At 40.5% G+C, this 26230-nt stretch overlaps 1 protein-coding gene across 3 annotated transcripts in view; it reads right to left on the minus strand.

The window, feature by feature from the left end:
* Positions 1–2381: 2381 nt before the first annotated feature.
* LOC135259816 (follistatin-related protein 5-like) overlaps positions 2382–26230 on the minus strand; it is a 113909-nt gene continuing 90060 nt past the window's right edge. For all 3 annotated transcript variants that reach the window (XM_064344581.1, XM_064344580.1, XM_064344579.1), the window contains exons 11-16: positions 21868–21894; positions 21151–21269; positions 18999–19148; positions 14481–14588; positions 11799–11923; positions 2382–5138 (exon numbers count right to left, since the gene is read on the minus strand). In XM_064344581.1, the coding sequence (XP_064200651.1) occupies positions 4436–5138; positions 11799–11923; positions 14481–14588; positions 18999–19148; positions 21151–21269; positions 21868–21894 (1232 nt within the window). In that variant the 3' untranslated portion in view covers positions 2382–4435. The remainder of the gene's footprint in view (positions 5139–11798; positions 11924–14480; positions 14589–18998; positions 19149–21150; positions 21270–21867; positions 21895–26230) is intronic.

Genomic DNA, 26230 nt, shown 5'->3' on the forward strand with positions numbered 1-26230 from the left:
TGGAAGTTGTTTCTGAGCGAGTTTACATTCCGTCAGAGACAGATTTTCATACTGCAGTTAACAAGAGCATATTTCCGTGGTAACCAAACTATTGCTCGGAACCTACTGGCTATTGGTAGGTTTCCACTGACATTCACACCAGCCACGATGAACACTGCATCTGTCACACACTGCATTAGTTACGGGTAGCTACATTTCAATTAGGCCAGTGTCACCCAAAATGTATTTGCCTATTAAGTGGGCTGTGGGCCTTGAAAATTTGGAAACCCCTGAAGGGTGTTCAGTATACAGCGTAGGACTACAATTAAAGTCGACACGGTCAGCTCTTGTCGATGTCTTCTCAGAATCTACTGTGACTAATGGAATAAGACTCTCACATGAAGCTATGCAATGTATAATATATAACACTGCTCGACTGTAGCATAGGATATAACAAACCTTTCCATTTTATTATTTAGTACTACTGCATGTTTACTTTGGTAAGTAGAGTAGTTAATAACTTAGGTGCTAAATATTACATTATGTATGTACTATTTATGTATGTACTATTAATTTATATCAGTTCTACCATGGTTTCTGTAGTATCATGTGGAGCCCTGCTTTCTCAATTCAATCGATATATCATTATCATAATTACTGTATACATAATGCATGTATACAACATGAAGTATACATATATCATGGTAAGTGTGATGATTTCACTGCCATACATTTTTAGCTACCTGTTTGCAGCAACTTGTATTGCTTTTCAGATCAAAGACCCCAAAACAGACCCAGTCCTTGCCTCTCCAATTGACAAACAAGCCCTGGTAGATGCGTGTGCGTGTGCGTGTGCGTGTGTGTGTGTGTGTGTGTTTTTAGGCCTTAAAATAACTGTTTTTCTCTAACCATTTCCAACCAGGTAGGGCCCAAAATAAGCTATAATACTTTACCTCTGTGACCAGAAGTTTAACAGTTGAAATCTTTTATTGGTTGCAAAAAGATACTGTAGTGCTTTCTACTGGAATTACAGCCTGTGTGAATGGCATTTTGAGGGCCTCAGCTGGCTCGCTCTTCCAGTCTTTATCAATAAAATTGATCTTCCACTACGCTTCAAGACAACCAAACCTTTTATAGGCGGCGGCTAAAACAAGGGGAAGCTAATCCGCGGGAACACAAGCCGACCGCTTTTTAAAGCGCCTTATGTGATTACAGTGGGAAGGTGCAGCTTCTCCCTGACTGACTTTGATGGGTGTATTTCAGGGAGCAGCTGGAAGGACTAGGCAGTGAAACGAGGCAACAACAAAAAAAAACGGAATTAAATATTAATTTTACATTGCATCCCACCCACCTCAGCATTGTGCCTTGGTCAATGTCAACCTGTTTGTTAACAAGTTGAACTGTATCATTAATGGCTGATTTCCATCATCAGGGAAACTCGGTATATTATTTAATCATTGCATTGCTGTATACTAGAGGTATGTGCAAAGTCAGGCCACATCCTGACATTATCTTTTGGTATTTGGAAAGTGTATGACAAGTACTGCTGAGCCCTGTTAAAGTTAGAGTACCAAATATATAGGCTACATACAAGAACAACATGACCAATTACTCTGGCTGGAACCATAAACAATTAATTCCAAGACCAAATAAAGAATCCAAGTCATAAATCCATTCTGTTTTGCCCTAAGGAACTTTGGAAAAATTTTGTGGAACGAATGCTCTTTTTTTCCGAATGTATCATTGTCATTTTGTTATTATCATTAGTGTTTATTTACATAGGGTAGGTTGACTGAGCATGCACGCTCTTTTATAGCAATGACCTGTTAACCCCTCCCAAATAAATAAATAATATGAATAAATTACCTTAACCTGCATGTCTTTGGGCTGTGGAAAATGTAATACCCAAAAGAAACCCCTGTGGACACGGGGAGAACATACAAACGGCCAGTGCTATCCACTGACCTCACAGCAGACACACCCCTTTTAACACAGTGGATTTCAGTTGATTTTATTTTGGTTTTGATAAAGGCATTTATATGTAATCAGAGACAAAAGCTATGTTTTTTTTTTTTTCTTTTTTGAGAAGGAGGGGTTGATAGAGCTGAAAATGCTGCTTTTCATTGTGGCACTGCTCTACGATTTCATTTTTGTTTCACAAACACCCTCCCACATGCGCGCACACACCACTTATATGCAAATACACTGAGACTAGGCACAGCATTGCTTTGCTGTAAAATACCCGGTAATAAAGGTTGATTGATCAATAAGTCCTTTTTAAATACAATTGTTGCTTTATTCTGGTGCCAGTGCTGCAGAATAAATGTCAATCCCAACAAAGCCCAGAGGACAAAGCCACAGTGTTATCAGCGCCTATGCAAAGTAATAGAGATACCACAGACCATTTTCCCAGGAATAGGCTTTTATTATTCTGTCAATGTCAAGCATTTTTCTACATAAATAACTACCACATGAATTGAAATACATGACTAGATGCATATGGAAATGTTTTATGTGACATCACACTGTACTTGGTAATATTTGGAGTGTTGGTGTTATTTCATTTTAAAATAAAGCGGGTTCAGTTTCTAAGAATTGTAAACTGAGCCCTTAAAAACATATTTCTATTAACTACAATACATCCTACAGACCAGTAATGGCTGCTATGTACATAATGAAACCAGGGAGACCGAAAGAAAGAAATAAAGAAAAACAAGTAGAAGTACAGTAGGCATTGAGGGGGTACATTCTTTATGAAATTAACCTTTTATATAAGAATAACATTTTTTGAATGATTGCCTTACACAAGTTGAAAGGCCAATAAGATACATGAAATCAAAAAATATAAAATCTATTAAATATTCAGACGTTTAGCTGGGCTTTGGCCTCCATTCCGACCAACTGCAAAGGTGCTTTTTCTCGTGTAACCAATTTGAGCAAATGCTACGTACGTGTACAATACAGTTTTACGCTCGTTTGGTGTGACAGTTTTCACTAGTGTAGCGGTTGCCGATGCTGCGGCTTCTTCATTTGCTCAGATCCGTTACCCAAGGCTCTGTTAGACCAAGGCCAAAGCACATTGCCGTTTGATTCAATCGGGTCTGTCCAACCCAAATTAAAAAGTGAAATTTTTACAGGTCCATTCCCCAAATGCCCTAAAATAGGGTTTAAGAATGAAAATGCATAGAATATGTCCATCCAGGGAGAGTTCATCTAAAAAAAAAAAAATTAAAAAAAATAAAAGCACGAGTTTGTGCTTGACCAAGTCCAAAAGATATTTGGAAAGAAGAATTGAATCTTTTACAGTGCCCTCCAATCTTTGTCTAACATCAAGTGACCTTCTCTGGTCTTTTTTTCCACAAAATCCTTCAAGAGTGTCAGCCTACACTAAGCTCCATTTAGCATCCAGGCTAACACGAGAGATTATTACCCACTGACTAATTCTCAGTTAATACACCCCATTACCCTTAGCAAATGTGCAAATCGTGTATTTGTTTCAGCTGTACCTATGCCCACGTTGTGTCTCGATTTGCTGAATATAAATAGCAAAATAGCAACAACAACAACAAAAAACGACTATGTCAACAGCTACACTTTATACCATAAACCACACCTCATTATAGGACTACACACATTATTCAATCAAGATCAGTTTGTTCGCAATATGAATATAACCCGCACATTTCTACCTCACCTGTAGTAGATTAATTCTTCAGAAATTAATTATTTTCCAATAGCACATTTTCACTGCTTCTATTATTAACTGGAGAATATTCAAATGGCTCCCTCTATATAATGTATAACAACACAATTCAGGGGATTTGTTAAATACAGTCATCGCAAACATCTTAACTCGTATTTTAAAGGAGAAAAAAAGCAATAGCGAAGCTGCTAATTAGTCAAAAGGGGATTTGCCTGTCATTAAACATTTCACAAGCATGGATTCGAAGCCTCTGACCACAAAGGAAGGTTAAGTCTAATATCCAATCACAATGGGATTAATTACACTGCACTCCTGGTCTTGAATCTGTTTTCCTTCAAGGCACAAATGCAAGGTTAACAGTGCAACAGTGCAGTGAAGATGCCAAATGTAAAAAGCTCAAACTCTTTTCCTGCTTCTACTGCCAAAAATGGCAGCTGCACATTGAATAGGTTTCATTCTGGTAGTAAAACTTCTCTGCAACTGGAGATAAATTGTTTCTCTTTGTATCTATCAGAGAACCCGATTATTTATTTATTGTTTTAGAAAAAGCTGCAGAACCTTCAGAAATATTGACAATATACACACTAAAAAAAAACATTGCTTGCTCTAATTTTGGATGAAGGCCCAACATCCGATACAAGTTTGGAACAGGTGATTTGGTTTCTTTCTTGCTTTTAGTTTACACTCTGAACAAGGTATAGAGGGTGTACATTTTATGATCAAATTCAGTACAATGGCGTGCAGATCCGAACATTACACCTCTCCCACCCACACAACGGTGTTACCTTTCGGGACATCAGTTAATTCGCAGTTGAGCTTGTTCAGACGCCCGTCCAAAACGAACACGGACTCCCTGGAGGGGGTCATCAGGAACTGGCCGAACAGCCCGCTGTCCACGATGACGCGGTTCTTTGGGCCCCAGCGCCACTCGGCTGTTCTCATTGGCTCTTTCAGGCTCTTGATCATCTTGACGGTGCCGGTGTCCAGCTCCACGTACAGGACGTCGGTCTGCAGGCCCGAGCTGGCCAGCGCGTTGTACTGGTGGGCCTGCGTGAAGGAGCTCTGGAAAGCCACGTCGGAGATGTGCAGGTTGGTGTGGATGTCGAAGGGCTCGCGGACCTCGCCCCGGACCGTGACGGACTGGATCCTCATCAAGCCGTCCTCGTCGTCGACGCTGACCAGGTAGTGCCCGTCCGGGGACACGTACGGGGTCCCGGTGACGTCTCCGTTGCGCCCGATCACGGAGTCCGTCACGCCGTCCACTATCAGCTGGGGCTGCGCGTTTCCATCCGCGTCAGGCCTGCAGCTGACGAAGTAGTACCCCCCCAGGTGGGTGTAGGCCAGGGACTTTGGTATACAGTTGTAGTCCTTCAGGCTGATGTTCTTCACGTACGACGTTGTCTCCAGGTCGATTTTGTGAAGCACTGGCTCGTCCTTATGAAAAATTAATCCGAACCTGTCAAGAAAAGAAAGCGATAGTTCAGGCATTCTCCTCAGTTTGTTTTGTGTAATATTGCATGAAGACGAAGAGAATCTATTCGGCAGTCTGTTGTACATACTGAAAAAGATAAAGCTGATCTGTCAGTCTGAACTTAGTGTTTCTTGGATTTGGCCACCCATTTAAATATTATCCATGTATAAATAACTGTAGACAATCAGTAACTTTACAGAGTAATTACACACACAAAAAAATACAATTTAAAATAATCAAGTTACTTTTGGTAACTGCAAATTGTTCATACTTAATCATTGCATACTGTAATAAATTAAAGGAAGGATCAATGTGAAACATTAATGAAAACACTTATTTGAAATTCCCTCAAAATGTTTATGGAAAATAGCATACCCATTGAAGAAACTAACTGTAAACTAGCTGGGAATTTGAAAGTTCATCGCAAGAAATCAGAGCGTGAATTACAATTCATTTAATTTATTAAAAAAAGGTACCATAAAACTTTCGTACATGACAGTTCTGCAAAAAAAAAAAACACTGAATTGCAAGCAATATTACATATTCCTTAAACCGACTCCAATTTCATAAGCATCAAAGTCTCTCAGTTATTATGGTCTTGTAAATGCATTTTGAGATGAGTGCAGTCAGTGTAATTACAAAATAAAAAAGGGCTTTTATAAGTACATGTGAAAAACTTAATGCAATTACAAACCTTAACAGCATCCAGCAAAAATACATTCCTGATGATTCTTGATTAAACATTCTGATTATTCAAATTAAATAATTAGGCCCCTTCTGAATCATTTGTTCTTGAATTTTCAAGTCAGCCAAGGCTTGCGCTCTGCTTTACGGACCGTTAAATCTGTGCACGTCAGAATGTTTTTGGCCATACTTCTTTTGAAGGGCCTATTTGTACCGGCTGAAAGGAGGAATTAAATGTCCTACTGCTGATTAATGCAGGGAGATTGATTATGTGAAGGACAACAGCCCCATCCTGTTTACGGATGGCCACATCGATCCATGCTTCGGGATGGGTTTTATTGTTAGGCCAAGTCAAATGCACTGAATTTGTAGTGCTCCTTAGATGAACAATATTTAATTCCATGAAATCAATTATGGTCACATTTATTATCAACAGGGTGATGAACCACTTCTTTATCAACTTCCTTATTCATTTTCAGCAAGGCAAAGAGCATCAGAATACATTAAATTTCTTTCTCGCATTTTCTGAAAGAGTACATATAAAAGGGCTGATTTATGGAGATGGGCTGTGATACAAATACCCTTGGTCATATATAATGCAATTTTTAATCTTTGAATTTGATTATGATTAGGATTATTTCATTTTGAACCCATGCAGACTGAAGTCACTATTTTTAGAGAGCTCATTGTAATCTCTCTGTTGTGCATTTAGTGGGGGGTCTAGGTCGTAGGGGCCACACATAACAGCTTTGACAAATGACAGCCCCACTGGAACTGCTGAGATATGGCCAGGGGCCATGTAGACAGGCTGAATATATGTAAAAGAGCGAGTCGACGTGTGAGTGTGTGCCCATCGGCTCAGAGAAACACTCCTAACATGTACAAAGAGGTGCTTTTGAAATGCGGCGTTTGATGCGCCGAACCGAAACGAGCGAAGTGCGGTGGCGGAAAAGATGAAAAACGCGGGATCTGATGGCAGCCTGGCCGTAACGGGGAAGGACGGAGAGAGGCCAGACGGGAGGACGGAGGAAAAACAGAATCTGGGCGAGAGAGAGTAAGAGAGAGGGAGGATGGAGAAAGGAGAGAGGGGAGTGCTTCAGAAGTGGAATGCGCAGAGATTATAAAACAAACCTGGAGAGCCTGAGTGGAAGAGAGAGGAGATGAGAGGGGGCTCGGAGCGTGAGGTGACGGTGGAGCTGACCCTGCCTCGCACTGCCTCGGCACACTTGCAAGAGCTCAGCTTCGCTAAGTAGTGGGGAACATACGGGCTGGTAGCTATTGGGGGATTACAGTATGCGAGTGATGGAGCTTGCTACTAAATTAAACTATAAAGTTTTAATGGCACTAAGGGCTCTGCTAGATATATGCTATATGTGCAGTCTGCCCCCGAGAGAATAAATTGACATGCCAAAATACTGATGCACATTTTTCTTGCTCTATTACATCTGCTTACCATGCGCAGAATGCTAATAAATCTGTGAGGTTTACTCCAATTTCTGTGTTCAGTTGGTGGATTATGTGTACACTGTGATGCTGCTTATTGGAATATCAAAGGAACATATTGGTGTTCATTACTTAGAACATGTTGTGTTTGCTTTTACCATTTCCAATACACGGTATGCGATTGTGTGCTAGAGGTGGTGCTGCCTTTAATAGGTTTTTCTAATAGTTTTTTTTTTTTTCAGTTGTGGTTTGATGAGAAACGTGTTCCTCATGAAAAATCAATAAGAATATGGTTTGCAGTGTGCCATTCAGTTAATAAGCAAATGAAAATGCAGGCTACTTATTTTTCCTGTTGAGGCACAGCTGTTCAACAAATTTAAACATTTACTCAGACTAAATTTCCCTTTTCCCTATTCCCACTAATCTGATTGGAACAGTGTTTACAAGAAGCTTACACTTGATGGAAACACACAAACAAATGCAAAAGAATCCATGAATCATGGTGACTGTGAGAAAAGAATTTAGTTTGCACAAACCTGGCTTGTGCAAAGTCCTGAATTTGGAAAATTATCTATCATGCAGTCTGGATACATGACCAAAGGTTGTTCTGCAGAACTCACTGCAGTGTATGCGCAGCCAGGCAAACCAAGGGGAACCACAAAATGAAGAATTTCAATGGTTTCATTGATTTCAAACAATGAAGCTGCGGAAATATACTTGCTTCCATTGACAGATTGTGAAATTAACTATTTTTAGCTACGCTTGAAAATACAAATGATTACTCCTGAATATTCTATGGCCTAATGATTTTATCTGCATTTTAGACAAGAGGACCACATGAATCAATGGTTAAAAAAAAACTAAATCCATTCTTATACAGTGCATGGTAAGTAATCATTTCATATTATGATAATTTTTCATTTTGTTCTGTTGTGGAAGCATTTTAAATAATATAAATGGTTCCACAACGGAACAGGAGAAAACAGCTTCATGAGATATGCAACATTTTTATTTTTATTCCTGGAATGCCAAGGAGCAATTTATTTCTGGTTATTGCATAACCTACTTTAAAACCTGTTTCTTACTGCTGAAGACTGACAGCAAATCCCCCTGAAGTCCCTTCTAGCACCCAATGAGGCTTTAAGGAATCCATGCTCAAGTCTTTCTTATTATTACAGTAGTTTTATGTCTTGGCTGTGATCTGCAGTGATTTGAGTTCTGCTTTAGGTATTCCAGGCAGACTGTTTTCAGCAATGCAGAATGCAAACAGACACCCAAGGGTTCTGCTCACATGTCCAAATTTAGCCTCAGAAGTACTTCTAATTCAGATAACCACAGCTTTAAGCACTTAAATGAATTTCAGCATGTTTGCAGAGATAAATACTACATCCTTGTTATATATTATCCCCAGAATGTTCTGCATGCACTAAAGTCAACAGCATGACATACAGTAGGCAACATAATACATTGTGCTGTTGGAATCACCACATTGTGGGAAACGGTAATTATACCCAACAATCTAATTTTCACATTTTTCAACCCACAATTTTTGTGTGGGGGGACACAAAAAACTGTTTTTGGGATACCATGTCAACATCTTCCTGGTATAAGGAAAACATGCAATGTCACAACCATTGCCGGTAAGTTAATGGTGAGTGCCCAACTCACCAATCTGGGAAGAACATAATTTTGAAACTGACAATATGGATTTTACTTCTTACGCGTAATGTACAAATGAAAATCGAAAGGTTCCGGTTGTTTCTGTAGCTTGTTTTACGTGCACTAATACCCTTAAAGAGCGAGGTTCCTTCCAAATGTGTGCATTTCAGGATAACTATCCCCCTCCACAGACCATGAGCAGTCCTCCAGCAGACTGAACAACTTGACAAAGACTTTATGTATATGACAGTGCTTTCTCACCAGATATGAACTCAAACAAGCATTCATGGGATGCCCTGGCATGACACCTGAGACACTGTTTTCTACCTCCATCTGCTATGTGTGAATTGATTCTACTCATGAAAGAATGAGGTCACATTGCTGCTGCAGAATTCTAGGAGCTGACAGACTCCGTGGGGCATGGCTTCACACACACACATGGGGTGGCCCCACATTCTGTTAAGTGATTTCAGCTTGATGTGTCCCTTTTTTCCCCCCTAACTGTACCTCCGCTTGATATCCGAGCTAAAATCACGTGCAGCAGAAATTCGTTGTTCGGCTTTAAGAAAAAGAAAAAAAAAAAACGGCAACAAAATTGCACGCAAAATAAATCAATCAAAATGTAAAATAACAATATTTCGACCCGTCAAGCAATAATCCCAGTCCAAAACATGGCAGCGTAAATTGTGTCTTCTGAAGTCTTGTGGGATTACAGCTGGCGCTCCGAAACGTCGACGGACCCCGCGTCTCCGGCGCTGCCTCGCCCCGGAGAGGGCCGGGAAAGGATCGTCTGCGTGGGCGGCCGCGCGTAGCGCCGAGCCGCGCCCTCCCCGAGCCGTTCCGTTACGATGCCGATAACGCTCGACGGGGAGACCCCGCTAGGGTTTACGCCCGGCGCCAGCGGAGAGGCGGGGCGGGGAGCGAGGGTGACGCGCGGAAACAGACAGGCCTGACCCAGATGTCAAACGCAGGGGAGCTCCTGATCAAAGGCTCCGCTCTCCACTGGGAACTTCCACCTCCGAAAATGTGGAAACCGATTACTGGGCTCACGGTGCGCGCAATTATTAAATACGGCCTGAGCGCGGATTTCGAGCGCTCATTAGCATGTGATTAAATGAAAAGGTGGCATAGATCTGTCAACCTGGAAGAATGAAGGGATTAACTTCTGCCAGTGGAAAATTTGGTATTGCTGTGGTGGTTTGCCCCAATAACACCTGAGAAATGTGTAATGTGTAGTGTTGATGACTAGCACCAAACCACACTGCCTTATCCTGCTTCGAAACAGCTTCCGTCATTATGGCTTTTTCCTGGAATACATGAAAAAAACGAAGGTAAATAAAAGCATTTGTACTGTAGAGTATAAAATTGCAGCGCTATGTAATGGTGAGAGATGGATGTTTAACACTAATGCTTTTTCTGGAGTGCCCGAGTCTCACAGTCCTCTGTTTCTTTGAACAGTGAAGTACTGTGGATCTGACTCTAAGCTTATGCCACTGGGGCATCACCCCCAGTCCATTTGGGAGAGTGAAGACTGACACTGTCAATCAGCCCTCTGCACCAAAGGATGTGCCTATTCACAGCAGCCACAGGCACACTCCAGTTCGGATAGTCATCTGACCTGGTGAACCAGCCCAACTGTTTCTCCTCAGGCCACATTGCAGCCAATAAGATGCTCATGCTCTTGACTGTGGGGAATGTGAATCATTGTACCATGGCTGAGTGTTTAAGCTGGACAGATCTCTATGCCTCCTGACAGGACAAGCGCCTGCAATTTATTTGTATTGTACACAACAGAAAAAGCCAGCTTTGATTGTTGTGACCATGATGTAACTTCCTGTAGCTCTGCTACAGTAATGACCACGTGTGTTGTGTTGAAAATGACAGCGCATTGCATTTGAAACGACGTTGCGTTTTTAGACTGCCCTCTGACAGGGTGAGTGGCAGCTTCGTCGCTTTGGAGACTAGTGCATCGCACACAAGACGGAATTTATCTGACAGCAGTCACAAGCAATTCGCAATGTCAAGCCGCCTCATATTGGTAAAATAAGCATCTGCTCTTCTGTTTTTTTTTCCATGGAACATTCCACAAATTTGATTCTCGTTACGACTCCTCACCACACCAACTCAATTTGCCTCCAAAACTTCCTAAAAGCTATTTTGTCAGAAAGAATTTTCATAATGTTAATTTGTATTTAGTGTAGACGGAAAATCTGTCAAACCGAATTATGGTGCATACATTTTTCTAGAGTCTTTTATGGGAAGTAATCATAAATTTCGGGCATTCAACTCGATATCTGTACTAAGCAGACAGCAGCTGAATACATCTACCGGCGGGTTATGTTTATCTATTTATTACAGCCTACATTCATCCATGTTGATAATGGAGGGAAAAAAATATCACCCAAACATTTGTATTTGGTATATAAAGCTGCTTTAGTTGACAGGGACACCGAAGATAAGCACAGCAGAGTGGTAATACTGAGCATATTTGATAAGGAGAAGGCTAATCAATCAATCAAGAAAAAAAACTCCAGGAAAAACTCTTCTTCTGTTTTTTTTTTTTTTTTTTAATGGCTCGCACCTGCGGAGGATTAACCGCTTCTTGACCGGCAGCACCCCGCCCGAAAAGCCGTCCCACTCGCTGGATGCGTAAAAATGTCGGCGCGCCGTCAGGGCGTCGGGTGAAATCGATGCGCTCGTCTTTCCCGCGTGCCCGTTGGCTTTTGTGGCTGAAGGACGGATCGAACGCCGGTCTACCCCGTCCGAACGACACGTGTCGGGGGAGGGGGAGGGGGACGGGCGGCGGGGCGGGGGGGGGGACGTCGGTGGAGTTTAAACGCCGCCCTTCTCACGACTCACCTGATGTGATTAATGATGAGGGTCGCAGCTGGGATGAAGAAATCATCCGCCCTATCAAACTGCCTGCCAACTGGCGGGGTATGGATGGTGTGATGGGACGTGCTCCCGCTGGCCTGATTGATCACCTGCGGAGAGGAGAGGATGATCCATTCAACGCGAGCCCATGAATAATTCAGTTCATTATGCCATTTCATAACTTAAGCTGGTTCTGACACGCTGGGGGGGGGGTTCTTAATTACTGGGCCAGAAGGCTGGAAAGCCGTCTGGCAGCACACAAACTCTAAAGAAATTTGCGACCATTACTATGCGCACATTTTATTCTTTATTTATTTATTTTTTGCAGGTGTTACACAGTGTATTGATATTTAATACTGATGACAATGTCCTAAATTGCTGGTCATGAACCCGACTCATTTCCCTGGCTGGACTCGGCTGATGAGGCGGTTTTACCAGCTGAATGTCAAACAGAACCAATGCGGCTCCGCATCGATGCCCCGCCACAGTCATGTGACTCGCAGCCAGATCCTGAGCCGTGTTCTTGATTGCACTGTTGGTTTGCCAGCGCAGGAGAAACACTACCTTGCCGCAGGCTGACTGTGAGTTTGGTGCCTGCAAGGTCCTTGTTTCCAGGCCAGGGGAGCAAAATGTTCCTCACCTCGACAGAATCACTGTCAGCAGCAATTTATTCTGTCACTATCGGCACCAGAGATTTCAACTTGCAATGGTGCTTAATTAAAAATAAAAAAAATTATGGGTACTTTAAACGATATGACAATTTAAAAAAAATGTTCACAATTATCTCAATTAAACTGTACTTACCTGGAACCCTGAGTTTTTTTTTTTTTTGTTCAATTGCTATAACTGCATATTGGGAAATTCATATAAACAAATTAACAGAAGCGTGGGAATAACTACCACGGTGGCTATGGCTTCCTCTGATGTGATTACTATAGTGGCTATAGGTACATGAGAAGTGGATGTAGATGTAATGTGGATATTGTTACATTTGTGTGTTGTGATTTATATGACTGGGGCACGTGGGCTGTCATAGTCTCCTGACTAACACAGTTAGTGATCAATTGTGCTCCTTCATAACATCAATTATTTGACATAATAAAATAAACTGGGTGAGGGGAATATATGCGGCAAGGATGGGGGGGAAAAAAACACACAAAAGCCCAGGTGTCCGGGTGCAACAGTACTCTCCTGGTACACTGAACACAAATGGACATATATTCAGTCAATATGAATTGTGCAGTTTACAGTGAATCCATAAAGGCGATAAACAGCAATCGCGGTCTGAAACAAACAATGAGGAGGCATGCTCTGTCAGTTAAAAAAAAAGAAAGAAAGAATTGAGCAGCAGTCTGCAGTCAACCGAGATTTGATGGATGCGTTTTTGAGTGCAAACATTCCACTTGAAAAATCTCACAACCCGTAATTTGAGCATTTTTAAATTGGCATGTGAGAAATGGCAGGGAATTTCCCTGCAAACAGTCACGGCTTTGCCTGGCTGCTGACTCGGGGGGGGGGGGAAGAAAAGATGGTCACGGCGAAGTCAACAGATGGCACAGACTATTATGCTTTTCACGTTCTATTCTGTGAGGAAAATCAATTACAACTGATTTAGGAGTTTATTCATGCCGACACTGTACCTTCATACCGTAGATTAGTGCTCAGTGGTGGATAGCGTCAAACAATGCCGGCTGAACTTTGAGGTTGATTTCGACAATGTAACTGAATTTGCCTTGAATAGTGTCAGCTGCATGTTGAAATGCATACAATGATACCCTCAAAGGCTTGATGCAAAATGCAGTTCATTTAACCCATAATGCTCGCATTGTGACACTTGTGAGTGTCATTTGGCCTAGCAATTTTCCAAAAGTCATGCATTGACCAAGCTAAACATTAGCCTCTGGAGCAGGTTAGCTCCACATCAAAAGTCAACATGGCAAATCAGCCCAATCAAAAGAGAGACATTTGTGATACAAGAAACTCAGGATTAAGCCTAAAGTTAGCTGGCTAACCCACTTAGCCTGCTTCGTGATCGAGGCCCGTGGTTTCTTGGGTAGGTTTCTCTTGCAGATTAGATCCTAAATCTCAACGACACTCAGCCGTTAAAGGATAAATAAAAATAGACCAATGAATCGATAAAAATGGCCCCACGTGTGGGTGTGCTTACCTGTTGTTTGGACGAGGCTGTCTTTGTTCAGTGATTACCAAATACATGTTCAACAAGGTGAACCTCATGGTGAACTATCTACACCTCTAACAGGCACTGTTGAAGTTTTTAAAATTGCATCATCTTTTGCTAATGACATTGATTAATTAGGATCAAATTAATGGCATGAGTGCAATTTTCACCAGATAAGTTCACAGATTGTTAGGAACAAATATAGCCTTTAAGTTAATTATAACGGACAAATTATTTAACTGTTCTCTCGTTGTCCTTCCTCTAGCTATTTCACTGCTGCACAGTACCTTCTTAAACTGCTGGCTAGTTTGTGTTTTCATAAACACAGTGTACAGGGTTGTTTTGCGCATTGTATGATAACAGCGAGTAAGGGTATAGGTTATAGCAGACAGTCTTAATGTACACTGTGATTGCCTGAAGTGTGGGTGTCTTTACCTGATGTTCAGGCACCATTTTATGTTATTTTATTTTATTTTTATTTTATTTACCTGGAGTGTGGGCGTATTCTTCTCCACATCGCCCCAGCTGAGGACCCACACCTGATCGTGGGATTTGTCATAGTGCAGCTTCACCGGTACAGGATCCGTCTTCACAACCTTCAATCACAAAGTCACGAACATCTTACACTTTTTTTATCACCATCTTTGGGCACACCGTTTGATGTTGCATCGACATTGTAGCTCAGCATTTCTTAGAGCAACTTGCAAAGATTACATTTTTTTTACATGCAGTCCATTTACACAGCTGGATATTTCTGAAGAGGTTCAGGTAAAGTACGTATGCTCAAGGATACAGAGACTCAGCCCCAGCTGGGAATCAATTCCCAACATTTGGGATACAATCGCAGTTCCATAACTGTGATACTACCCCAACTGAAAGATCCTTCAAACCAGAAAAAAAACTATGATTACATAGATATAGCTCCAGTTTTTATTTGATTTTGACAAATAAATTGTGACAGCAAAAAATGGCATCCTTACTTGAGCTTATTTGTATCAGAAATTATTTCCATCAGGACAGCATATTCTAGTTACAATGGCACATGAATCACATGTGACAAGAAAGTAGATCTTCTCTTTTTGAGCATTGACTGTGTACTGACACATAATTATGATGAAGATGTACCTTGGTTTCACACACAGCTAAACAAACAAAGCAATTATTTTCTTCTGGAAAATTAAACCGATTTTTAACTTGTCTCCATTTCTCAAGCCCTTGGAAAATGTGTTATGGATTTCATATCTGCGATTTTTCTATTACTAAATTGTCATTGTTTAGGAGATTAAACAATGTTAATGTGATTTCACATGAAATAGCCAGTCCTGCAGTTGAGAACCTAGTTAAATATTGCTATAGTGGTAATTGAATGAATGTAGCTTGTGAAGAACGTATAATTGTGGTGCTAGGCGAGAACTATGCTATGTGACCAACAGATTTAACTAACATTATTTTGCTAGCCTTATTTGTTTGTGTCAACTAACATCATCTTTCAAGCCTTATTTATTCATTTGGGCTTTATCTTGCTAGCCTTATTTATTAATTTGCATTAACAAATGTCAGCCTATCTTGTTAGAAAAAAGAAACTGAACTTCCATGCAGAGTAAGACTGCATTTTTACTGTTTTACTACGTTAGATTTGTGATATTAGCATCAGATTTTCTGGGTGCTCCCTAAGCCCAGGGAGAGGCCTTTACTCTAGGTAAACTCATTTCGTTAAGATTTCACATTTTTGGTGTAAATGCAGGCTATATTACGGTATGTTTTATCATGATTAAGGAGTTACAAAGCAGCTATCATACAGGATATACATGTACTGTAGCTTGTGCCTGGTTAAACTGGGTAGCATTATAGCACTTTCTGCCTGAATAAGACCACATTGATTGAAACCGGTGTTTGCATACTACACCATACTGAGTGTTTGTTCATGGGGCATCTGTTTTAAGTGCACTCACACATTTTATGCCATGCCTAGTACTGCATAATATAACAATAAACAGACGGCATTCAACTTTTATAGGTTGCTTGCCTCATTTGTGTACACTATTAAAGTAAGGCAGGCATACAATGTAATGACCTTGGACATTGCTATAATTGAAATTGCTATAATGTTGACATATAATTTAACAGTGCTCTACTAATAAAACTGTCAAAAAGTGCAATTTTATTGCCAAGATAACTTGAACTCGAAGAAGAAACCCCTATGTTCAGCTTAATCTACATAGAAAATAAATAAGTTTAAAAACAACGGTAACAATTCCAATACAAAATGTTAAAACAAACTGCGGATGCACTGTTTTCACTTTTCATATGTGGTCCTGAATCTCTAAATCAATCAACGCCTCATAGCTCAACAGTTTGGCCATTGATAAAAAATATATTGCTACCGCAAGAAAATGAAATTGATTAAATAAACTGCATAAGCTGCTGAAATGAAATACAAATGTATTAAACAGTGAGCACTTCGGTGTGCTTAAACTGTGGTGGGTAAAATTGGGATTGACCTGGCGTTTGGCAAGTTATTTGTATAAACAAATGGTTTATGTAAGGTTTCAACTAGATTCACTAGCATGAAATGACCCATTATATGCGTTTCTTTTTCAAGCATACATGCATAAATTAACAGCAAAAGCAATGAAAATATTTGCAAAGTATGTTTTTCTTTAATAAATATTCCCTGTACAAATAGAATGTATAAGAAACAGATTGGGATATAATTAGCTTTTGTTTGATATTTTGATTTCAAACTTATGTTAATTTTATTACTTTCTTTCATTTATTTATTTTTTATTATATTACCAGCATGGCTGAAAGTCATTTAAGGGGCAACAATGTATTTACCCACAGTGTAATATCTTCCCAAAGCTCTGGCATGGATATGTAAACAGCTGGATTTAGAGCTCTATAAATATATTACCCAATCAGAATTTTTGTATGGAATGCTTGTATGTTTACTACTGCCTGAACAATCAGATGGAACCCATGGTGTCAATCACTCAATGAAAACAAATTTTCATTGACTAGAACATCTGACTTCTAACATTGTGTGACATCCGCTATCACTACAGCAGCAAAATGGTGGGTGGGCATGAGTGAGCGAGTTGTGCCCCTGCCTGGCTTTTGTCGTTTCGGGATCTGCAATAAACCCGCTTGTGTCAATGTGGGTTGGACAGTGCAAAAGGGGTTGTTTCAATGAAAATGTTCAGTGCTGTGCAGGTGTCATCTAATGCATTTCTTTTAACTCTAATGCTGGCACACTGGGCTATTTTGGTGCTGTTACCTATTCAAAAACACATTTTTTGACACTAGCTATCTTTGGTTTCCTCTGTGAACTGCTTGACTTTACTTTGATATTTTTTTTAATGTCAGAAAGCAGTTGCTGAGTTTATTTTTAGTGCCCAGTTTTAAGGTAAGCTACCTGACAGGATTACGCAGTGACAGACTCAAATATGCACGACTGGAAACAATACAATGAAATAATACACAAATTCATAGATACATAAATACAGGCAACATGTCATAATCTTGCAAGAACCATATAACTTTAACCATAGACTCTTACCAGCTCTAATAAACCATATGACTATAACCATGGACTCTTACCAGCTCTTAATAAAGCTCTAACTAACAGCACTGGCTTCGAAATACATTCACAAGTAACTGAACAAACAGATAAGCAGGTTACTCTTATTTTTTTTTTATCAAGAGATAGCAGATAGTGGATCAGGTGGTTTATTAGGAGCAACTAATCTCACATATAATGAAAGCAATCCTCCTGATGACTGACTAATGGCTGTGTGACCACAGCCAGCAAAGAGCACTGAGACCCATGAGACTCCAGGGACCCTCAGAGCTTCGCTGCTAAGCCCCCCAGATCCTCCCCCACTCGGGTGGGGGGGGCAATCAGCCAAGGCTTGGCACAATAACCGTGTCCTTGGAGCTCTCGCGCTTCCTCTTGAAACACCGACATGGCCATCCCCGTCGGTCACACAGAACCGCTTCCAACTAGGCCGCATAACGATTCTCATGCCGCACGCCCTCAAATCAGAGAATCTTTTTTTTTTTTTCTTTCCAATCAGAATGCTTGCTGATTCCCAACAATCAGAAAGAAAAAGGCCTCTTCCAATCGGGAGACACAACGATTTCTGCCAATCTGAGGGAAAGGAGCCATTTTCAGCTGGAGGACTCCGAGATTCTCCCACCTGCCAGCCAATCAGGGGAAAGTAGCCATTTCGGTTTCAAAAACCAACCATTCTCCACTACTCACAAAGAATGAGTCATTCCTTTATATATTCCAGGCCTCCTTGCCCCATTCCATTTAAAAGGGTGATGAATAACAAACTGGGTACAATTTAATGCCTATATTACTGGGTGCAATATTGTCGTTATGGTTGTTAATGTGCATTTCTTTTTATATTCAGCTGATATGAGCGCAGTAAGGACCTGAGCATTTAGGTCGGGTCAGATTTATAGCAGGGATTTTCTCCGTCTGAACTTATGCTGGTGGCAGAATAGGTGGCAACCCGTTTGTATGGTCTCTAATTGATGATTCAAAGGTTGAGTTGAAGCTGAAACTGCTGGGGGAAGCAGAAGGATTCTCAGCAAGATGCTCAGTCATTGGGATCAGATGATTGATGGATATGCAGTCTGATCAGGTGTTTAATCCACAGTGGGCTATGAGCGTGTCTGTTTCTTTCCTAGTATGTGGTGCTCCAATAAACACCACATACTAAATGTAATACCTTTCGCTCACGACTATGAATTATGTGAATAAAGCCATATTATAATATTGTGTTAAAGTTTGCACATTTTTCATAGTTCCCTTAAAGCAATACATGCAAATGGAAGTTCCGGTGAATAGTACGCATTATTTCTGCTTGTGATGAATGTAAATTAATATGGGGTAGCAATAAGGTCCCTGGTGTTACAATACCCTGCAGGAACAAAGAGGAATTATTTTTTGCCCATCTTGCACAGGGAACAAAAAAGAAATGAATGAAACGGCTCACCTGAACAGCCTTTTGTGACTGCACGTCTACGACAAGCACCCTGTTCAGGGTTGGCTGAGCGACATAAATATACTTGTCCTTGACGTTGACCGCGGACGCCCAGACGCACTTCTGATCGGCTTCGCCTTCTGATTTCGGGCAAACCTCCCCCTGAGGAATGAGAACGGGACACAAACTGGTAAAAAAAGAACTCTTAAAATTATTATTATTTTTTTTTTTACTCAAAAGCACCGGAAATATTTTTGCAGGTTCGATCATGCCCACGTGAACAAAGCACAGTGAAATGCGCTTTAACACTTCGCATGTTTCTATTCATGGCGGTCTGGCGATCTGAAATTTTCCTGTAAGGAATTATCAGGCCAAAGCAGGATCTGTCTCCTCACAAGCCGAGCTGAGCTGAACTGCATTTTGGCAGCAAATGGAGACATTTGAGGTTTTCCCTCAACACTTGCAGTCATTTATATTTGCATATTTCCCCCAGGAAAGATGTGCAAAGTTCTCAAGTGGAAGGGAAGATGACATGTGAGTCCACTTCATTTGTTCCACTGTTTGTGCATCTAATTGTGGGTTTATTTTATTTGCAAGTGTACTTGCAGTGCTGCTCATGACAACGGACAAATCAGCAAACATTTGTCCCTCTTTCTATAATGAATGGAAACATATTTGTCCTTAAATTTGACATACAATACAATTATATGAATGCTTAATTGCCTTTTTTCTGTGTGAACATTTTTCTTCTCATTTATTTTAGAGGTTGCTGAGCTCCCTAAATTAAAATAAATAAATAATATTAGATTTGTATAAATATACATGTTGATCCAGTCTCTTGGATTGTCTTCAGGTCCTCCTAAAATATAATAATGCTAATAAATATGGGCATATTAATATTATCCTGTGTACTGCTCACAGACACAATACTACACATAGGCAGGACATAATCATAATATTATTATTTTTCCATTTATTTACAAAAATGACATTAAAATTATTACCATTTAAATGATTTTTAAAACAAATATGAAGGAGGCTTTGGCTTCCCGCCCCCCACAGTTCATCTGAGTTTAACGTTTGCTCATAACTGGTCGACTGAGCAGTGTTCATTACTGCAACAGAACCAAGGAGCCTGCAGGTACATAATAACCTCCTTAAAATGCAAATGTATTTCTCCAGCATGTGTTCAGCCCTTAATCATTAAACAAGCGAATAAACTTCGTTTGTGAATGTTTGTTTGTTTTTGGTCTCTTCTTCCAACGGCTATATTTGAGGCCACTTTCCCGCCCCACTACATCATGTCCAGACCAAATTTTGTATATATACTTGTGGCTATGCACAAAAACATGCATTAGAGACACACTCATCCCTGCAACATAAGTACCTGATTCACAATCCAATTCTACAGTTCTATTAGCCGAGCGCAGTGCTGTGAATTCAGAATCTGGGCAGACTTTATGACTCAGCTTGAAATATGTTTCTGGTGCTCTTTTCTTCAATGCCAGGGATAGCACCTGAAGCAGAATTCATTAGTGGTCTCGGCCCATCCTGTGAATTATCCAAGCTGCATTACAACACAGCCTTGGTTTTCCATCTGCGCTATACAACACTTTTGCCATTGCTGTAATCTGAACCCAAATTGACATTTTATGAGCAAATGTATAGTAGTACTAATTTTTCAGGACCGCATGCTGCACAGTTTGATATGATCATACAAAAAAAAAAATGGTACCCTATTTACTATTGTGCTTGAGCGTAGTTCCTATTGCCTAATGGGGGACAACACACAGCTAAAGATATTGGTCGTTTGAATACAATCTCGGAGTCCTCCATTTTATTATCTGCTCCGAATAATGAGACTGGAATGAAAGAGCTAGAGGAAGGAGAGAAACCGTGTGGGAATCATTCAAATAACCCTCCCCCCCCCCGAGGAGTCAGCCAGTGCAGCCACTTCAGCTACGTTTGATCCTGCACTCGCCATCATTGTGATTCGTGCCACAGAAACCCGGGCTTTGAAAGCTAATCACAACGCGCTTGTTTTCGTAGCGCCGCCGCTAATGACAAAAGCATTGCAGGGCTGAGAGATGGCCTCTGGATGTGTTGGAGTCGGCGGGACGCCGTGTGCTTGTTTTGAGTGGCGTCGTACGCGCGGTCCCCTCACCTGGAGGCCCAGCAGCTTCTCGCTGGGTTTAATGTGCCTCTGGATCTCGCAGGCCACCGGCTGGATCACTTTGATGCCGTCCTCGTAAAAGACGTAAAACATGTTCCCAACTCCAAACCCTGTCAGAAAGGTAGCATACAGTTGTAGAACAACATGCATTTCAGAGCCTAACAGTATTAGTAATAGGAACATTAATGGCAATAAATTGCATCATGTTAAATACTGTCAAAGATCACAATAATTATTTTTAGGAGCATGTACTCGACTATAATACACTCAGACGTTAGCTAATGAAAAAGTGTAAAAATGAGGAACTGTTGAACAAAAAAATAATAATCTACTCATAGGTAGGGATGCAGGTAATGTCCCTGTTGAATCGGTGCCAGCCAATAATAGCTTAAGCCACACTTCTAGGTATCAGCTGGTAAGCTGGAGGCACAGCCTACATGTGCTGAGCAGCCACGTGTGCCACTGAAGCTGTAATTGTCATGCTATAAATAGCCCAATTTTTACAAAACTCGAAAGAAAAGGTAAAATTTGTTTCAGTGCATTTGTGCTATAATGTAAAGCACTGCATTGGCCAAAATGGCCAGGAAAATATTGATCATTTATATACTGTAGGCCCAAAATCTCTGCATCACACATCCCCAGATAAGGATAAGGATATATAAATATAAAGATAGATATATAAATAAAGATTAATATATAAACATGTACCGTCTTCTCTCCATAGGATGTTTGCCACTGTAGAAGCAGAGAGGAAGAAAAGCATTAGTGCTATATCTGTTGTAAATGATAAGCATAAACATACACATATTATATATGAAACCCAGAAATTGCTTATATATTATATTGTGTATTGATACTATTATACTGACACAAGAAACATATTTCCTATATTTTTGATTTTACATTTTTAGAGTTCATTCATTTCATAAGGAAATGTCAGCAAAGTGAGGTCGGTTATGGTTATCACATACAGTAACATCTGAAACTGTACATACATACACTGTATGACTTACATTAAGGAGTCCAGAAATTGTGTACATGGTACGCACTCTGCACCCCTTAACACTTCAAACCCAAAATAATAAATTAACCCACTATTATGGGTATTACTAAATTATACAGCCAGATTTAACCAAGCATTTTCACTGTAACAAACTGAAATAAAGTATAGCATCACTAGACACCAATGCAAAGGCAGAGTACTTCAAATTGGAAGATGCTCCTGGGAGCTATGTTCACCACAGGACTTAATATATGCACAGAACAAAACGGCTTCATGTGATTAAATTCCAGCTCGCTCCCAGTGCACTTTTCAAGAGAGGACGAACGAGTCTCATCCAAGACAAAAGGCAATGCACACCCCCTTAAAATGATGATCTACACCTGCCATTATTCTCCCTAGTCTAAAGAGATAAATAAAGAAGTGCCATCACACACTCTTACATGGAAACCACTCATATATTACAGACATTTTTTGTACGGAAGGACCCATTTCGGTTGGGTTAATTTCCCCCTTGCTGCACCTGACAGATGTCCTTCGGATTTGCTGGGTTTTTCTCCCCCCCCTTTAAAGTGTTACTTCATCTCTCCCTCCTTAAAATCTATTCCATCTCCAGTCTTGTCGGCCTGTTGACCAATCTGGGACCATTCCATTATCCTGTCTAATCTTGTTTGGATGCAATTTCGCACGCATTCTCTCTGAACTTCGGTAAGCAAAGCTTTGTCAGACACTCAGGTTTTTATCCTAATCTCCTCTGAAGTGCTTAGTCGAGTTCTCTTGCATACCAAAAACAGAAGAAAAAAATCTAATTTCAGGTTATAAATTAGCCTGAAAGAGGAATGAATAGCATTAGTAATTATTAAAACAAAAAAACAACACCAACAAAAAAAACAGAACTGAGGCACAGTATAATTTTGTGGAAAGTCATAAAAACAAGACACTAAAGGGAAACTGAAAAAATAATAGATGAGATCTGGGCCCCAGTTCTCTTTGAATATACAAGTAAATTGAAATGATTCATCACTTTGCTGAGTGATGGTAGCGGGTCCAGTCAACAGAAGACTCATACATCATACTTTCCATCCAAATTAGAATCTGCTCTCCGCTATTTCAGCGGAGTGCGCGTCCCTCCCAGTGCCACCGAAAACCAAACAAATGTTGCAGGATGCATTTATGCACCGGGGAGCTCTTCTGGCTGCCAGCAAGGTTACACAAACGTGATTTGTTTACACGCCCGTGATGAAAGGTTTTAACTACCGTCGAACGGACCCCTTGTAGCCTGGGGTTTAAAAACAGCCTGCAACTGGGCCAGTACAGTACGACTCCAGAAGAGTGAGTGGTAGGGCCAGTTCGAAAAAGTCTAATTAGGTCATAACCGTATAGGAGAACCAAATCAGCTCGCCAGCCTCTGGTCCCCTCTACTGTGTTGCTCTCTGGGTGAGTCATCTGGCGTATTGTGGAAAGGCCAAATATACAACGTCAACCGAGGATACCTATTTGGAGGGATTGTTCAAAAGCTTGGTTGTTCAGGAAGTACTAGTGGTATTGTGTAATTACTATCGAGGTACTCTTATTTTTTTTTATCAAGAGATAGTGGATAGTGGATCAGGTGGTTTATTAGGAGCAACTAATCTCGCATAATGAAAGCAATCCTCCTAATGACTGATTAGCGGCTGTGTGACCGAATTATGATGGCTATGGATGCATCTTTGCATAACCCACTCTTTAAATATGTAATGACATCATGGGCAGCTGAAAGTCTATTATATTTATATGTCAATATTAAATGAAATAAACTGCTACACTGTGATTTACTATTTTGCTCATGCGAGTTATCTAACTGAATGCTTTTCTTCAGCTGGCTCGTGCTTTAGCTGGAATGCATCCAGTTAAAGCACTGGCCAATGGCACAGTGAGGCACCTCATCTAGAATCGAATCTTGACCGTGCCAAAGCTGACTGGGGCTACGGTGTCGCCCCAGAGAGGGAGGGCTCTACTCCAGCAGCAGGGAGGGAGGGTCAGTCAGCAGGCTGTTTCTTATGACACTGCGAATGATCCCATTGGATGGTCAGGCACCTGGAGCCTTCCTGCAACAGCTGCACAACAAGTGCAGCTGTCCAACGAAATGGCTGCACAATGAAAACAAGCCTCAGTTCCAAATAAAATTGCACCAAGCTATGTCGAGTAACAGCAGCACTAACAGTGATTACTGCTTATAATTATGTGCATCAAGGCTGTCTTAACGCTGTCATAAGATTTTAATTGATAATCACAACACAAACAAAATTAGCTAATAAACATGCTGGGAGCTGAGAGTCTTTAATCCAGTTCTACACACACACACACACACACACACATGCAGACAGACAGACAGACAGACAGACACACACACACACACCTTTCATTTTCTATTTTCAGGAATTTACTGCATTTACCAAGGATTTTGCTGTATTTATTTAGTCTGGCCAGTTCACACAGCAGAATCTGACTTCCATAACTTTTAAGGGCAAATCTTTGAAGATTGCAGCTTGCTGGGGAAAAAAACTGCCATATCCTTCCAGAGCTCTGCTGGAATGAGTTTACTCAAAGAGAGCAGAGATTGATTGGAAGGTGAAACCTTTGCAGTAGTGTGTCCCCCCTCCCTCCTTGAGAAGTAAATACAAAAATGCTTACGGTTCTGTTATTCCTGACATAAGAAATGGGCTTCAGAAAACTTTCAACTTTTAACTGATAGAATATCTCTTTTTACAGACCAGGCACAGGTCAGTCAAATGTGTTGTGTTGGATATTTCAAATGGGAATAACAATGTTTTAAATGCAGAGCATGCCTTTCAGGAATAGCAAAACCTGTATCAGCAAAATCTGTCTTGCTGGTGTTCTTTATTCCTTCTTTAGCCAGAATAAATGTTATACAAAAAATTTTGCTCAAGATTACAGAAAAAGATTCATACCTGCACAAACCCTGTGACAGCACCACTGTCACATAAAAGCAATGCATTTTTATGACAAACTACCAAATTAGCTCCCGATTACACCATACTCAGCTCTCTTAAATTTACAAATCAATAACTGTAGCCACAGCGCAATCCTTCACAAACGAATTAATACTCTCTCTGGTGCCACTGCAAACCTTTTTAAGCTCTTAATTATAACCAGAAAACCAGAAACACCACATACAACATCAATACCTTATAACTACATAAAAGTCTTTCTTGATTTCAGTTCATAATTTAGACCATGTATGGTTTTAAATTACCTCTGAATTCAAATAAATAATACTACTATTTTCATACTGGCATATCAGATCATTTTAACTGCACGCCCAGGATCATCCGGTTCCACAAAGACACTGTAAATCCAATTACATTTTATTGTTTGCTTCAAAGAAAAAACTTTAAATTTTGTCCTCTGCTGCAGGCTGATTGTGATATTCAGACAATAATTCAGCACAATAACAGCTCAGGGGAAAATGGCCGTATCAGATTTCTCATCCCCTTAAGAATTGCTTGCCGCCAGAAGCATCGTTCTGAGTTACACGAACAAATGTGCCACATGGTAAACAAATCTGCAAACCTTTACTCTCGATTTAAGGAGGTTATAGAAGATAGATCAGCATCGCTGCTGTTCTATACAGAACAAACGGTCTATACAGACAGCCCTGAAGCTCTCTTGATAATGAGGTCCTTGCATCACCCAACCTCTGCTACGTTACAACATTGCTCAAGCGTTCTGCAGGAAAATGTGGCTTGCCTCTTCATGTTAAGCACAATGTGATTTGCCGCCAATAAAAATTCCCATGTGAAATTTAAAGTTTATTGCAGTTTTAATATTAAAAAAATTAGTGCACGCTGGACAGAGTTGTTGTCAAGACACCACCAACCACATGTTTCCAGAAAGGTTATTTTGATTCATACTAGAAGAACACTTGGCTCAATCAACAACAAGGATACTGAGTTCCTATAAGTGACAAATTCTTGTAATATGTAGCTGTAAATTATTATGCATAAAGTTGTTGGATATCTAGATTTTATACAATGGCATACAAGAGAGATACAATTCCACCATGAGGAG

The sequence above is a fragment of the Anguilla rostrata genome, chromosome 7 (genome assembly GCF_018555375.3).
Source record: "Anguilla rostrata isolate EN2019 chromosome 7, ASM1855537v3, whole genome shotgun sequence".
Lineage (NCBI taxonomy): Eukaryota > Metazoa > Chordata > Actinopteri > Anguilliformes > Anguillidae > Anguilla > Anguilla rostrata.